Below are 17,375 nucleotides of genomic sequence, written 5' to 3'. Positions count from 1 at the left end.
AAAAAGTAGGAAGGTAAGGTCAAGAGTGTCGCGTATCTGCAGCACTATGTGGCAGCAGTTTTGCAACAAAGTTATACAAGGGCACTAGATGGCAGCACTATTTCCTGTCATATAGTGCTCCAGACGTGCACGCTACCTATCTAGATATCCTTTCGAACAAAGAATAACAAGAGAATGAAGCAAAGTTGATAATAGAAGTAAATTTGGAAGTTTTTTACAAATTGTATTCTCCGAATCTTGAAAGAAAATTTTTGGGTTTCATCTCCAATTGTTTGTCAAATCCTGACTTTTTAACATAAATTTGTATGACTGATCCCTCAATATCACTGCTGTTTAATGGGTTTGGTATCAAGTTTTTGTATTAAAGGTACATTCATATCCATAAAATAACATGATCTAATTTGTGAGCACACGTCATATTTATATTTATGACTCTAGGAAAAGGGTTACATATATAAGTAAAAACATTGCAGCTTCTGTGCAGAACACAGCCAGCGAACCAATCGTGGAACGGCGGCAATCACCGTCCATTTTCCGCTCACAAGCTGTTATGGTTGGGTATCTTAAGTGGGACTTTACTTATGTGTAATCTCTTTCCACGATTCAGTAATTACACACTCTATTGAATTGGAGAACTAGAGTTTCTATGGTGTTACTAATGAATCCTATACATGAATACAGTCTGATAACAAACATATAATTATTATTCTTAATTACATTTTCTTAAAGGGATAATAAAGTAAAACATTTTCTTTCATGGTTCAGCTAGAACATAAAATTTTAAACACCTTTCCAATTTACTTCTATTTATACAATGTTTACAAAATTGCTTAATTGACTTGGTATCCTTTGTTGAAAAGCAAACCTAGGTAGGCTGTCGCAGTAATGCACTACTGGGAGCTAGCTGATTGGTGGCTGCACATATATGCCTCTTTTCATTAGCTCACCTGATGTGCTCAGCTAGCTCCCAGCAGTGCTTTAGTGCTTCTTCAACAAAGGATACCAGGAAAATGAAGCAAAATTGTATGTTCAGTCTGAATGATGAATGAAAAAAATTGTTTTATGTCCCTTTAACTCATGAATTCCCATGGTGCCTATGATATTGTCATGTGTTGTATTGTGTGACAGATTCAGCAGAGACCATATACTCTTGCCCTGCTACCCACAGGAGCGTATTGGAATAAAGAGATCAGCCTAAATGTAGACTTTGTGCTTTGTCTCATTCTTTTGCTGCTAATGTCGGCTTCCAAATAAGAATTTCCTTAGTGGATGTGAAAATCATTATTAACAATCAATACATTGTGAAATCTCAGTTCTTCTTGACAAGCTAAAGCTTTGAGCAGATTTAGAGATTTGCAGTGCAATACATGGATCTTTTTTCAGTACCTCCCATGAGACCATTTGTGAGTTGAACAAGCACATCCGCAAGCTGAAGCACTGAAGCGACACGTTATGATTACTCAGCACAAGCTTGCTCACAGGAGATTCCCAGTCCTTTTAATTAATCCGTTTGTTACCGGGGGCTAAACATATTGTAATGAGCAGACAGAAATGATTTCAAATCTGTATTTAATTCCCTTTAATGAGACCAGGCAGGCTACAAGGGGATACAATAAATATATAGTCATGTTCAGATGCTAAGCCGGTTATCATTGTAAGCTACATAACTAATTACTGCACATTCTTTATCCAGGCTGGAAGTCCAGGCAGATGTGCAGAAGGAAAGATATAGCTTGAGTGGAGAATCGGGCACTGTGAGTTTAGGCACAGTCAGTGACAATGCGAGCACCAAAGCAATGGCTGGATCCATTCTCAATTCCTATATCCCGCTGGACAGGTAAAGCCGCATTCAGCATTGTTCGTTCATTAAATAAAAATATTTTAGTTCCTTAAAGAGACAGCCTACTTGATTTTTTTTGTTTTGTTATTGTTTAAAAATATTACTAGAACCAAATAATTCTTATTTCTCCAACATAGGTGTGTCCGGTCCACGGCGTCATCCTTACTTGTGGGATATTCTCTTCCCCAACAGGAAATGGCAAAGAGCCCAGCAAAGCTGGTCACATGATCCCTCCTAGGCTCCGCCTTCCCCAGTCATTCTCTTTGCCGTTGTACAGGCAACATCTCCACGGAGATGGCTTAGAGTTTTTTAGTGTTTAACTTTATTTGGATTAAAAGCATCATCAGATTGGCTTATGAGACTGCCGGACGGCAGCCTCCTGAAAGAATCACAGCTCATTCCACTAGGGCTGTGGCTTCCACATGGGCCTTCAAGAACGAGGCTTCTGTTGATCAGATATGTAAGGCAGCGACTTGGTCTTCACTGCACACTTTTACTAAATTTTACAAGTTTGATACTTTTGCTTCTTCTGAGGCTATTTTTGGGAGAAAGGTTTTGCAAGCCGTGGTGCCTTCCATCTAGGTGACCTGATTTGCTCCCTCCCTTCATCCGTGTCCTAAAGCTTTGGTATTGGTTCCCACAAGTAAGGATGACGCCGTGGACCGGACACACCTATGTTGGAGAAAACAGAATTTATGTTTACCTGATAAATTACTTTCTCCAACGGTGTGTCCGGTCCACGGCCCGCCCTGGTTTTTTAATCAGGTCTGATAATTTATTTTCTTTAACTACAGTCACCACGGTATCATATGGTTTCTCCTATGCAAATATTCCTCCTTTACGTCGGTCGAATGACTGGGGAAGGCGGAGCCTAGGAGGGATCATGTGACCAGCTTTGCTGGGCTCTTTGCCATTTCCTGTTGGGGAAGAGAATATCCCACAAGTAAGGATGACGCCGTGGACCGGACACACCGTTGGAGAAAGTAATTTATCAGGTAAACATAAATTCTGTTTTTGCGCAAAAATACAAAAGTTGATGAAAAGAAGGGGAACTAAAAATCTAAAAGGATCTTATCCATACACAAAAAAATTGAATTTGAGAATAGATCTAATAATATATTGTAAATTTGATATCTAAATTAATACTTAATAAGTAAATCCTCTGTTAAAATCACACAAATAGTAAATACCAAAAACCCCAACACAAATTGTGTATCACATTTGTTATAGCCATGTTTTTAATAATGTATTTGTTATGTGTATATGAATTGCTGCAATTTTTAAGTCGAGCATTAATTCATTAAATTAAGTTTTGTTTAGGGCTTTTAGTATTTACTATTTGTGTGATTTTAACAGAGGATTTACTTATTGAAGTTAAAAATAAAAATCATCTCTGTATGAATTTTGTACCAAATATCCAAGTATTTTAGATCTATTTATCAAATTTACAATTTTTGTTTATGGATAAGATCCTTTTAGATTTTTAGTTCCCCTTCTTTCCATCAACTTTAGCATTTTTGCGCAAAATAAGTATTAATTATTTGGTTAATATATTTTTTAGAGGGGTGGGAGTTACCTCTCATCTTATTTTGTTTGTTGAGGAGGTCTTGTGCACCATATTTCTTTTTAAAAAAGATTACTACCCATTCCCCAGCTTTGCACAATCAACATTGTTATAGTAATATACTATATGACATCTAAGTTTGCATATTTCTAAACTCCTGCAGGCTGTCCCTTATCTCAGTGCTTTTAAATTTTGCACAACAGCTAGACAGTGCTAGTTCATGTGTGCCATATAGATAACATTGTGTTCACTCCTGTGGAGAATGATGGTGGTTATATAAGAACCAGCACTAATTGGCTAAAATGCAAGTTTGTAAAAAGCACTGAGAAAAGGGGGCAGTCTGCAGAGGCTTAGATTTGTTCCCAATGATCCATTTTACATGCTGGGGTGAATTACATAGTTTACAAATAGATCCTTAGCCTTTATATTGGCATTTTAAATATGATTTAGCCTGTAGTATACCTACCTATACTGAAAGTTTCTATACCTAGGTATAGGCTATTGAGAAACTATGTAAACACACCCAGCAGAAGAAATTACACTCACGGCAGGAGATGGAAGAGATAAAGCTATAGCATGTTTATTTTCAATTGTTCTTTCTAAATATTGTACAGAGACAGAGTCAAGAAAGGGAAGTATTTGAGTGATAAGATAACGAGATCAATTGGCAATTTCTCACATATTTTATGCGCTGCAGATGGTATAAGACGTCATGGTGAACACATTTAGGGAAAAACTATTTTACAGTGAACTGTTTTTATATGTGTATGTTATATATATATATATATATATATATATATATATATATATATATATATATATATATATATATATATATATATATATATATATATATATAATTTGTCTTTTTTTTTTTCTCCATACTAAATTCATAATCATGTTTTGTTAATGTGTTATTCTACTCTAATAGCTGTGGGATTTCTCTCTATTAGCCAATGATCATTCATAAACAGTATTGTTTGTGCACAAACCTACTGCTAATTTTAATTCAAATGCAGTTTTTCTTAATACAACATGAAAGTGCGATAGAAAAATACTGGATTACAAGGGTTAAATACATAGTTAAATGTTGCAAAGCAGCAATACAATTCCACTCCTGTGATGGACTCGGGTTTTGATTGGTGGCTCACATACATGGTCACTGCTGCTGTCCTGCTATGGAGCAGAAGTTTATTGCCTCTTTACAGAGGACTTTATTCGTTGAGCAGTAGGTAGGCATTAGTGTGATAGGTAAATGCTCTAGCGCGTTGGGCCATTTTTCTAATACACTATTATGTTTGTTTAATACATTAAAAAAAGCATTAAATTGCTGCTCTTTTATGTATGTTACAAAAACATTTAGTGTACAATGTCTCCTTGTTATGAAATCAAACAGTAATACTTGAGATCATTAAAGGGACACTGAAGTCAAATTTAAACTTTCATGATTCAGATAGAGCATACAGTTTTAAGAGACTTTGGAATTTACTTCCATTATCAAATTAAAAAAAAAAAAATTGAGTCTCTTTATTTGCACTCTTTCTGATGTTCAAGCTCCTGCTGAGCATGTGCAAAATTGTATACGTAAAGGAGTCTGTGATTGGCCGTTGGCTGTCACATAATACAGGGCGCTGGCAAATTGAAGTAATTTTTAAATTTGTAAAAAAATAAATTAGATTGTTTTGTCTTTTTATTATGCACTTGTTGATTATGTAGTTCTACTGAATTTAATGTTCCTTTTAACATTTGCCTTTTTCGTGTATTCTTTTGTGGTTTAATAAGATGTGAGATAATCTTTTCTTATGTCAGGTGATATGGATACACTCTCATTCGTTGTTATGCTGTTTTTCAGGGAAGGAAACAGTATGGAGGTGCAAGTGGATATTGAATCTAAGCCAGCTAAATTCAGGCACAACAGTGGCAGCAGTAGCGTTGATGATGGCAATGCACCTAGTCGCAGCAATGCCGGAGGGTCTGCAGCTTGTTTAACAGATAGTAAATGCAGCGCTGCCAAGTGGTCCAAAGAAGCAACAGCAGGTAAAAAGTGTAAAGGAAAACTGCGAAAGAAAAGTAGCACGAAAATAAATGAAACCAGAGAGGATATGGACGCTCAGCTTCTAGAGCAACAAAGCACTAATTCAAGTGAATTTGACTCGCCTTCTCTGAGTGATAGTATACCATCCGTTGCAGACTCTCACTCAAGTCATTTTTCTGAATTCAGTTGTTCTGATATGGAAAGTATGAAAACCTCATGCAGCCACGGGTCCAATGATTATCACACACGTTTCACTACAGTCAGCCCACTCCCAGAGGTAGAAAATGACCGTTTGGAAAATTCGCCTCACCAAAGCGGGATTCCTGTTGTCCCAACACCAGTTCCTTGCACAGATGTCCTACAGCTCAGTTATATAGTGGAAGAAAGAGTTGCGCACAACATATCGCAGGCAGACGAATCGGACTGCAGTGCTGAAACCACAAAAGACGCAAAACCCCATTCTGAACTGGGCAGTACAATTCAGACGGACATCTAGTCCTATTTTTGCTGCAGTACCATTTTTTTACCACTAACCGGCCCTGCTCACAAGGACTGCTTTGCAAATTGGTTAAACTGCTTAAAATAATTAAAAAGAGAGAGATGAAACTTCCCATTGTGCAGAATTATTTTGGAAAAGTCAGTTAATTAAATTTGTTTGATCACATACATATTCTACAGATTTATGGTTATAAAATAAGAGTAATTTGTAATTATACAAATGTTCTCATATTCCAGTGTTTGCTCTTTGCACATGTATTTAACAAGAAATTAGGTTATCTGCAATCATATCCACTCATTTATTGAAAGTCCTATACAAAAGCCTTGTATGCATTGCAGGGCTGTACGTTTGAACGCATGTAGAACTGTATTCTGGGAAGGTTTTATTATCTAGGGAATTGTAACAGGGTCATTACTACAATCACTTGTTAATGCTGGGAAGAACTTCATTTCTCCAACATAGGTGTGTCCGGTCCACGGCGTCATCCTTACTTGTGGGATATTCTCCTCCCCAACAGGAAATGGCAAAGAGCCCAGCAAAGCTGGTCACATGATCCCTCCTAGGCTCCGCCTACCCCAGTCATTCTCTTTGCCGTTGTACAGGCAACATCTCCACGGAGATGGCTTAGAGTTTTTTAGTGTTTAACTGTAGTTTTTCATTATTCAATCAAGAGTTTGTTATTTTCAAATAGTGCTGGTACGTACTATTTACTCAGAAACAGAAAAGAGATGAAGAATTCTGTTTGTATGAGGAAAATGATTTTAGCAACCGTAACTAAAATCCATGGCTGTTCCACACAGGACTGTTGAGAGCATTAACTTCAGTTGGGGGAACAGTTTGCAGTCCTTTGCTGCTTGAGGTATGACACATTCTAACAAGACGATGTAATGCTGGAAGCTGTCATTTTCCCTATGGGATCCGGTAAGCCATGTTTATTACGATTGTAAATAAGGGCTTCACAAGGGCTTATTTAGACTGTAGACATTTTTTGGGCTAAATCGATTGATATTAACACTTATTTAGCCTTGAGGAATCATTTATTCTGGGTATTTTGATATAATTATATCGGCAGGCACTGTTTTAGACACCTTATTCTTTAGGGGCTTTCCCAAAGCATAGGCAGAGTCTCATTTTCGCGCCGGTGTTGCGCACTTGTTTTTGAGAGGCATGGCATGCAGTCGCATGTGAGAGGAGCTCTGATACTGATAAAAGACTTCTGAAGGCATCATTTGGTATCGTATTCCCCTTGGGTTTGGTTGGGTCTCAGCAAAGCAGATACCAGGGACTGTAAAGGGGTTAAAGCTTAAAACGGCTCCGGTTCCGTTATTTTAAGGGTTAAAGCTTCCAAAATTGGTGTGCAATATTTTCAAGGCTTTAAGACACTGTGGTGAAAGTTTGGTGAATTTTGAACAATTCCTTCATGTTTTTTCGCAATTGCAGTAATAAAGTGTGTTCAGTTTAAAATTTAAAGTGACAGTAACGGTTTTATTTCAAAACGTTTTTTGTACTTTCTTATCAAGTTTATGCCTGTTTAACATGTCTGAACTACCAGATAGACTGTGTTCTGAATGTGGGGAAGCCAGAATTCCTATTCATTTAAATAAATGTGATTTATGTGATAATGACAATGATGCCCAAGATGATTCCTCAAGTGAGGGGAGTAAGCATGGTACTGCATCTTTCCCTCCTTCGTCTACACGAGTCTTGCCCACTCAGGAGGCCCCTAGTACATCTAGCGCGCCAATACTCCTTACTATGCAACAATTAACGGCTGTAATGGATAATTCTGTCAAAAACATTTTAGCCAAAATGAACCCTTGTCAGCGTAAGCGTGGATGCTCTGTTTTAGTTACTGAAGAGCATGACGACGCTGATATTAATATCTCTGAAGGGCCCCTAACCCAATCTGAGGGAGCCAGGGAGGTTTTGTCTGAGGGAGAAATTACTGATTTAGGTAACATTTCTCAGCAGGCTGAATCTGATGTGATTACTTTTAAATTTAAATCGGAACATCTCCGCATTTTGCTTAAGGAGGTATTATCCACTCTGGATGATTGTGAAAATTTGGTCATCCCAGAGAAACTATGTAAAATGGACAAGTTCCTAGAGGTGCCGGGGCTCCCAGAAGCTTTTCCTATACCCAAGCGGGTGGCGGACATTGTTAATAAAGAATGGGAAAGGCCCGGTATTCCTTTCGTCCCTCCCCCCATATTTAAAAAATTGTTTCCTATGGTCGACCCCAGAAAGGACTTATGGCAGTCAGTCCCCAAGGTCGAGGGAGCGGTTTCTACTTTAAACAAACGCACCACTATTCCCATAGAGGATAGTTGTGCTTTCAAAGATCCTATGGATAAAAAATTAGAAGGTTTGCTTAAAAAGATGTTTGTTCAGCAGGGTTACCTTCTACAACCCATTTCATGCATTGTCCCTGTCACTACAGCCGCATATTTCTGGTTTGATGAACTGATTAAGGTGCTCGATAGTGACTCTCCTCCTTATGAGGAGATTATGGACAGAGTCAATGCTCTCAAATTGGCTAATTCTTTCACTCTAGACGCCTCTTTGCAATTGGCTAAGTTAGCGGCTAAGAATTCTGGGTTTGCTATTGTGGCGCGCAGAGCGCTTTGGTTGAAATCTTGGTCGGCTGATGCGTCTTCCAAGAACAAGCTACTAAACATTCCTTTCAAGGGGAAAACGCTGTTTGGTCCTGACTTGAAAGAGATTATCTCTGATATCACTGGGGGTAAGGGCCATGCCCTTCCTCAGGATCGGCCTTTCAAGGCAAAAAATAGACCTAATTTTCGTCCCTTTCGTAAAAACGGACCAGCCCAAGGTGCTACGTCCTCTAAGCAAGAGGGTAATACTTCTCAGGCCAAGCCAGCTTGGAGACCAATGCAAGGCTGGAACAAGGGAAAGCAGGCAAAGAAACCTGCCACTGCTACCAAGACAGCATGAAATATCGGCCCCCGATCCGGGACCGGATCTGGTGGGGGGCAGACTCTCTCTCTTCGCTCAGGCTTGGGCAAGAGATGTTCTGGATCCTTGGGCGCTAGAAATAGTCTCCCAGGGTTATCTTCTGGAATTCAAGGGACTTCCCCCAAGGGGAAGGTTCCACAGGTCTCAGTTGTCTTCAGACCACATAAAAAGACAGGCGTTCTTACATTGTGTAGAAGACCTGTTAAAAATGGGAGTGATTCATCCTGTTCCATTGAGAGAACAAGGGATGGGGTTCTACTCCAATCTGTTCATAGTTCCCAAAAAAGAGGGAACGTTCAGACCAATCCTAGATCTCAAGATCTTAAACAAATTTCTCAAGGTCCCATCTTTCAAGATGGAAACCATTCGAACTATCCTTCCTTCCATCCAGGAAGGTCAATTCATGACCACGGTGGATTTAAAGGATGCGTATCTACATATTCCTATCCACAAGGAACATCATCGGTTCCTAAGGTTTGCATTCCTGGACAAACATTACCAGTTCGTGGCGCTTCCTTTCGGATTAGCCACTGCTCCAAGGATTTTCACAAAGGTACTAGGGTCCCTTCTAGCTGTGCTAAGACCAAGGGGCATTGCAGTTGTACCTTACCTGGACGACATTCTGATTCAAGCGTCGTCCCTCCCTCGAGCAAAGGCTCACACGGACATCGTCCTGGCCTTTCTCAGATCGCACGGCTGGAAAGTGAACGTGGAAAAGAGTTCTCTATCCCCGTCAACAAGGGTTCCCTTCTTGGGAACAATTATAGACTCCTCAGAAATGAGGATTTTTCTAACAGAGGCCAGAAAGACAAAGCTTCTGGACTCTTGTCGAATACTTCATTCCGTTCCTCTTCCTTCCGTAGCTCAGTGCATGGAAGTGATCGGGTTGATGGTAGCGACAATGGACATAGTTCCTTTTGCGCGCATTCATCTAAGACCATTACAACTGTGCATGCTCAGTCAGTGGAATGGGGACTATACAGACTTGTCTCCAAAGATACAAGTAAATCAGGGGACCAGAGACTCACTCCGTTGGTGGCTGTCCCTGGACAACCTGTCACGAGGGATGACATTCCACAGACCAGAGTGGGTCATTGTCACAACCGACGCCAGTCTGATGGGCTGGGGCGCGGTCTGGGGATCCCTGAAAGCTCAGGGTCTTTGGTCTCGGGAAGAATCTCTTCTACCGATAAATATTCTGGAACTGAGAGCGATATTCAAGGCTCTCAAGGCTTGGCCTCAGCTAGCGGGGACCAAGTTCATACGGTTTCAATCAGACAACATGACGACTGTTGCGTACATCAACCATCAGGGGGGAACAAGGAGTTCCCTAGCGATGGAAGAAGTGACCAAGATTATTCTATGGGCGGAGTCTCACTCCTGCCACCTGTCTGCTATCCACATCCCGGGAGTGGAAAATTGGGAAGCGGATTTTCTGAGTCGTCAGACATTGCATCCGGGGGAGTGGGAACTCCATCCGGAAATCTTTGCCCAAGTCACTCAACTTTGGGGCATTCCAGACATGGATCTGATGGCCTCTCGTCAGAACTTCAAAGTTCCTTGCTACGGGTCCAGATCCAGGGATCCCAAGGCGGCTCTAGTGGATGCACTAGTAGCACCTTGGACCTTCAAACTAGCTTATGTGTTCCCGCCGTTTCCTCTCATCCCCAGGCTGGTAGCCAGGATCAATCAGGAGAGGGCGTCGGTGATCTTGATAGCTCCTGCGTGGCCACGCAGGACTTGGTATGCAGATCTGGTGAATATGTCATCGGCTCCACCTTGGAAGCTACCTTTGAGACGAGACCTTCTTGTTCAGGGTCCGTTCGAACATCCGAATCTGGTTTCACTCCAGCTGACTGCTTGGAGATTGAACGCTTGATTTTATCGAAGCGAGGTTTCTCAGATTCTGTTATCGATACTCTTGTTCAGGCCAGAAAGCCTGTAACTAGAAAGATTTACCACAAAATTTGGAAAAAATATATCTGTTGGTGTGAATCTAAAGGATTCCCTTGGGACAAGGTTAAGATTCCTAGGATTCTATCCTTCCTTCAAGAAGGATTGGAAAAAGGATTATCGGCAAGTTCCCTGAAGGGACAGATTTCTGCCTTGTCGGTGTTACTTCACAAAAAACTGGCAGCTGTGCCAGATGTTCAAGCCTTTGTTCAGGCTCTGGTTAGAATCAAGCCTGTTTACAAACCTTTGACTCCTCCTTGGAGTCTCAATCTAGTTCTTTCAGTTCTTCAGGGGGTTCCGTTTGAACCCTTACATTCCGTTGATATTAAGTTATTATCTTGGAAAGTTTTGTTTTTAGTTGCAATTTCTTCTGCTAGAAGAGTTTCAGAATTATCTGCTCTGCAGTGTTCTCCTCCTTATCTGGTGTTCCATGCAGATAAGGTGGTTTTACGTACTAAACCTGGTTTTCTTCCAAAAGTTGTTTCTAACAAAAACATTAACCAGGAGATTATCGTACCTTCTCTGTGTCCGAAACCAGTTTCAAAGAAGGAACGCTTGTTGCACAATTTGGATGTTGTTCGCGCTCTAAAATTCTATTTAGATGCTACAAAGGATTTTAGACAAACATCTTCCCTGTTTGTTGTTTATTCAGGTAAAAGGAGAGGTCAAAAAGCAACTTCTACCTCTCTCTCTTTTTGGATTAAAAGCATCATCAGATTGACTTACGAGACTGCCGGACGGCAGCCTCCCGAAAGAATCACGGCTCATTCCACTAGGGCTGTGGCTTCCACATGGGCCTTCAAGAACGAGGCTTCTGTTGATCAGATATGTAGGGCAGCGACTTGGTCTTCACTGCACACTTTTACCAAATTTTACAAGTTTGATACTTTTGCTTCTTCTGAGGATATTTTTGGGAGAAAGGTTTTGCAAGCCGTGGTGCCTTCCATTTAGGTGACCTGATTTGCTCCCTCCCTTCATCCGTGTCCTAAAGCTTTGGTATTGGTTCCCACAAGTAAGGATGACGCCGTGGACCGGACACACCTATGTTGGAGAAAACAGAATTTATGTTTACCTGATAAATTTCTTTCTCCAACGGTGTGTCCGGTCCACGGCCCGCCCTGGTTTTTTAATCAGGTCTGATAATTTATTTTCTTTAACTACAGTCACCACGGTACCATATGGTTTCTCCTATGCTATTATTCCTCCTTAACGTCGGTCGAATGACTGGGGTAGGCGGAGCCTAGGAGGGATCATGTGACCAGCTTTGCTGGGCTCTTTGCCATTTCCTGTTGGGGAGGAGAATATCCCACAAGTAAGGATGACGCCGTGGACCGGACACACCGTTGGAGAAAGAAATTTATCAGGTAAACATAAATTCTGTTTCCAAATGACTAAATATATTTATTGCCCCATTTATTGAAAGAGTGTCCGGTGTAAAATTCTCTTTCAGTGCTGGGATTAAATATATAGACTGAGCGGGCTCTTGGTGATTTATTTTGCACAATGTTTAGAAAGGAAAGGTACATGTTGAATCGAGATCATTTTAAGTATTACACAGGGCACAGCTTGTGCTAAAAATATGTTGGAAATTCACAGGAAGACTATATTCATAAGACGCTTACAAAACCAATCAAGCTTTCAGCTAAATGGGCAGACTGTCTCATTTTCATTGGGGAGCAGACCACCCTCTGTTGATGTTTTTGGTGCCTTTAACAAAGACTGGGTTTTAAGTGCCTGGTCATTTGAGAATTTTTATTAAATGCCGTTTTTCCTTATAAAAAGAAAAAAAGCAAAAAAAAAAAAAAAAGCCCTCTTTGTCCACCCAGGGACTGCAATGGAAAATCTTAGGCAAATCGACTGTGGTAGATTATTATTGTATGTAATTAATACAAATGTATTAGCCTACCAAAGACTCACTCAGGCTTTAGAGGAAATCTAGTGACATCTTTTCAAAAGAGAATATAAAATATACATCTCCAAACACAATCTAAAGCACAGAACCTACCTACACATGTGTGCGCATGCACACAGTGATTAGTTACACACATCAGTTGGATGTGGAATATGGCTAACAGTTGCATTTACTGTTTTCAGAGGGATAAATCTTTATTAATCCAGAGGTGGTCAGAGCACCTGTACTGTTACATTTTTGCAATGGAAATAACTTTGACAATGCAAAACGACAACTTTAGATGTTGAAACGGTCAATGTACTTAGCTTTTTCTTGTAAGTATTGCCAAGATGGTGCTATTGAATGTTCTGGAGTGGTTAATGAAAAATGTTTGCCATGTGCTGCAGTCCTATTCCATGATTCTTCTCACCAGTTTATTACGCTTATAACACTAGTGCCAGGTATGTTTGACAAAGCTTTTCTGTGTATTTGTATATTTGTTTGCAATATTAATTTGCTCAGAAATATGCGTGTATACTGCATACATAAAAAAATAAATGTCCCAGTGTTAAGATTTCCTTGTGCTTTCTTATAATCTGCATAATTTTGATACAACTATAAAAGATCATCGTGTTTGTTTTTGAGATATTTTCTCTGAAATATAAAATGTTCTATTTTTGTATTAGGTTCTCTTGCAAACTGTTAATTTCATAAAGGTGCTGAGAGTCCACATGTCATTACTCCTGGGAATTCACCTCCAGGCCACTAGGAGGAGGCAAAGATTTTCAAAACTTAATCCTTAAAATTTAGTACTTAATCATTCCCACCTCTCTAGTATGCCAGACTTAAAGGGACATTAAACCCTATTTTTTCTTTTATGGTTTAGAAAGGGCATGCCTTTTTTTAACAACTTTTTAATTTACTTCTATTATCTAATTTGCTTCATTTCTCTTGATATTCTTTGCTGAAAATTATATCTAGATAGGCTTAAAAGCTGCTGATTGGTGGCTGCACATACAGTAGATGTCTTTTGTGATTGGCTCACCCATATGCATTGCTATTTCTTAAACAAAGGATATCTAAAGAATGAAGGAAATTAGATAAAAGAAGTAAATTAGAATGTTGTTTAAAATTGTATTCTCTATCTGAATAATGAAAGAAAAAATGTGGGTTTAAAGTCCCTTTAACTTTGCCTTCACAGGAGGGTGAAGAGTTGAGTTGCTCTAGGTTCTTTGTTGAGAGGGGTCCTCAGTCCGATTCAAGACCATTTGTCTTCTCAGAGATGGTGTTGAGAGACAGAGGGGTGATTTGAGTATGGGGTATTGTTAATAAAATTATTTCCAGTGAGGAGTTAGTCACAAGCCGTCCACAGGTGTCGCAGGGACCGGTCTCTTATCCTCCTAATGTTGGGTCATTAAAAAACTTCAAATTGATAGATCCTCTGCTGTGACATACACAGCACTGGATGCACTATTTACTGGAAGCAGTTTCTTTTGCAGGTGTTAAGCACCGTAGAGTGGATACATCTCAAGTAAGTGAGCATTATCAAGTACTCACATAGCCCACAGGCTATTAGCAAGTACATCTTCTATGAGGTTCATCAATGCCAGGGATCACTTACATATACAGACACTACTACTTTATACACTATACTTTCTTTCAATTAGTCTATTAGTTTGTGAGGAGTTATTGTGAGCTATTTTTATCCTCTTAGTGAAGTTTTTCCCTCTTTATACTCATGTATTTCAGGGTGGAATTGATATTAAATCAAATCAATTTTAATCGTGATTTAAATAACAATTAAATTCACTAGTCACTAAGCATTGATTTAAATTGTTAGAATGAAAGATATACAAATATCACCCAGGGGGCGCACTAACTCCAAACAAAAATATAGTATTACACTTTAAAGGTGGAGAAAGATACTAATCGGTGACAAAACAATGTTCATCTATCAAAGATAACAATTTTAATAAGTTACAGAGAACACTATTGTAAAAACAGTATTGCAAAACAATTATTCTGTGAAGTCTTTGTGAGGCAGCTCCGCTTCCAGTTAGAAACAAAAGGGGTGCCTCATAGCGTTACTATGTATACACGGAATGTGATAGCAATAAAATCTAACTCAAGAAAGGTGGATCTTTCAAATGTAAGGTGCTTGCTGAGCAGACTAACACTTGCAGTGGTCAGTGCACAGATCCTTGATAACTGCTCCCTTCTGACACACTAGACTCTGAAAGCGGCAAGCTCTCCAACCCTTGTGAAGTGACAAACCACAATGGCTTCTCCTATAGCGCTAAACGAGAGGTTCCAAAGGCACTCGGACAATCCTGTATTCAATACTTCAAAAAGAACAGGTGAGCGCACTCCACAGGACTCAGTCAAAAGGATATTAAATAAGTTTAAAATGTTTTTCGGCCAGGAGACGCCAGTTTCATCAGGCAACATTTAAATGTAAGATTTAAAGGTACAGTATACACCAATTACCTTCTTAATACAGAGAGAGTCCACAGCTGCATTCATTACTTGTGAGAAATACAGAACCTGGCCACCAGTCCAGGAGGAGGCAAAGACACCCCAGCCAAAGGCTTAAATACCTCCCCCACTTCCCTCATCCCCCCCCCCCCCCCCCGGTTATTCTTTGCCTTTTGTCACATTGCAAACGCTAGAAGACAGGGTCACAGTGTGGCTCCTTTTATCTATATGGAATCAAGGGTTAATATCTCCTGAGGGGGATTATGAACAGTTGGGTTTAATCATATATGCTTTATTTTATGCTGCTTTTTGTGTAAGATGTTTATGGACTCATAGGCTGAGATGGAACATACAGGTTTCACTTTGAAGGTTGCTCAGCTTAAAAGCTTGGCACACTTTTTCTCATAGCAGGGACGGTCCTGCATTGCGCACCATGTGACCGGAATGGTCGAGGCTTCCATTTCTTTCATGTAATTAACAAGAGTCCATGAGCTAGTGACGTATGGGATATACATTCCTACCAGGAGGGGCAAAGTTTCCCAAACCTTAAAATGCCTATAAATACACCCCTCACCACACCCACAAATCAGTTTTACAAACTTTGCCTCCAAGGGAGGTGGTGAAGTAAGTTTGTGCTAGATTCTACGTTGATATGCGCTCCGCAGCAAGTTGGAGCCCGGTTTTCCTCTCAGCGTGCAGTGAATGTCAGAGGGATGTGAGGAGAGTATTGCCTATTGAATGCAGTGATCTCCTTCTACGGGGTCTATTTCATAAGGTTCTCTGTTATCGGTCGTAGAGATTCATCTCTTACCTCCCTTTTCAGATCGACGATATACTCTTATATTTACCATTTCCTCTACTGATTCTCGTTTCAGTACTGGTTTGGCTTTCTACAAACATGTAGATGAGTGTCCTGGGGTAAGTAAGTCTTATTTTCTGTGACACTCTAAGCTATGGTTGGGCACTTTATTTATAAAGTTCTAAATATATGTATTCAAACATTTATTTGCCTTGACTCAGAATGTTCAACTTTCCTTATTTCCAGACAGTCAGTTTCATATTTGGGATTATGCTTTAATTATCATATTTTTCTTACCTCAAAAATTTGACTTTTTTCCCTGTGGGCTGTTAGGCTCGCGGGGGCTGAAAATGCTTCATTTTATTGCGTCATTCTTGGCGCGGACTTTTTTGGCGCAAAAATTCATTTCCGTTTCCGGCGTCATACGTGTCGCCGGAAGTTGCGTCATTTTTTTGACGTTATTTTGCGCCAAAAGTGTCGGCGTTCCGGATGTGGCGTCATTTTTGGCGCCAAAAGCATTTAGGCGCCAAATAATGTGGGCGTCTTATTTGGCGCCAAAAAATATGGGCGTCGCTTTTGTCTCCACATTATTTCAGTCTCATTTTTCATTTGCTTCTGGTTGCTAGAAGCTTGATGTTTGGCATTTTTTTCCCATTCCTGAAACTGTCTTATAAGGAATTTGATCTATTTTGCTTTATATGTTGTTTTTTCTCTTACATATTGCAAGATGTCTCACGTTGCATCTGAGCCAGAAGATACTACAGGAAAACCTCTGCCTGCTGGATCTACCAAAGCTAAGTGTATCTGCTGTAAACTTTTGGTAGCTATTCCTCCAGCTGTTGTTTGTATTAAATGTCATGACAAACTTGTTAATGCAGATAATATTTCCTTTAGTGATGTACCATTGCCTGTTGCAGTTCCCTCAACATCTAAGGTGCAGAATGTTCCTGATAACATAAGAGATTTTGTTTCTGAATCCATAAAGAAGGCTTTGTCTGTTATTTCTCCTTCTAGTAAACGTAAAAAGTCTTTTAAATCTTCTCTCTCTACAGATGAATTTTTAAATGAACACCATCATTCTGATTCTTTGGACTCTTCTGGTTCAGAGGATTCTGTCTCAGAGATTGATGCTGATAAATCTTCATATTTATTTAAGATAGAATTTATTCGCTCTTTACTTAAAGAAGTACTAATTGCTTTAGAAATAGAGGATTCTAGTCCTCTTGATACTAATTCTATACGTTTGGATAAGGTTTTTAAAGCTCCTGCGGTTATTCCAGAAGTCTTTCCTGTTCCTAATGCTATTTCTGCAGTAATTGCTAAGGAATGGGATAGATTGGGTA

At 39.7% G+C, this 17,375-nt stretch overlaps 1 protein-coding gene across 1 annotated transcript in view; it reads left to right on the top strand.

Annotated features, from left to right (window-relative positions):
• RNF19A (ring finger protein 19A, RBR E3 ubiquitin protein ligase) overlaps positions 1–6,049 on the top strand; it is a 340,911-nt gene extending 334,862 nt beyond the window's left edge. Inside the window, 2 exon segments of the mRNA XM_053715246.1 lie at positions 1,694–1,837; positions 5,257–6,049. Of these exon segments, the coding sequence (XP_053571221.1) occupies positions 1,694–1,837; positions 5,257–5,935 (823 nt within the window). The 3' untranslated portion in view covers positions 5,936–6,049.
• Positions 6,050–17,375: the final 11,326 nt, after the last annotated feature.

This window comes from Bombina bombina, chromosome 5 (genome assembly GCF_027579735.1).
Source record: "Bombina bombina isolate aBomBom1 chromosome 5, aBomBom1.pri, whole genome shotgun sequence".
Lineage (NCBI taxonomy): Eukaryota > Metazoa > Chordata > Amphibia > Anura > Bombinatoridae > Bombina > Bombina bombina.
Note: the sequence above shows the minus strand (reverse complement) of the source record. Positions and strands in the feature narration are given on the sequence as shown.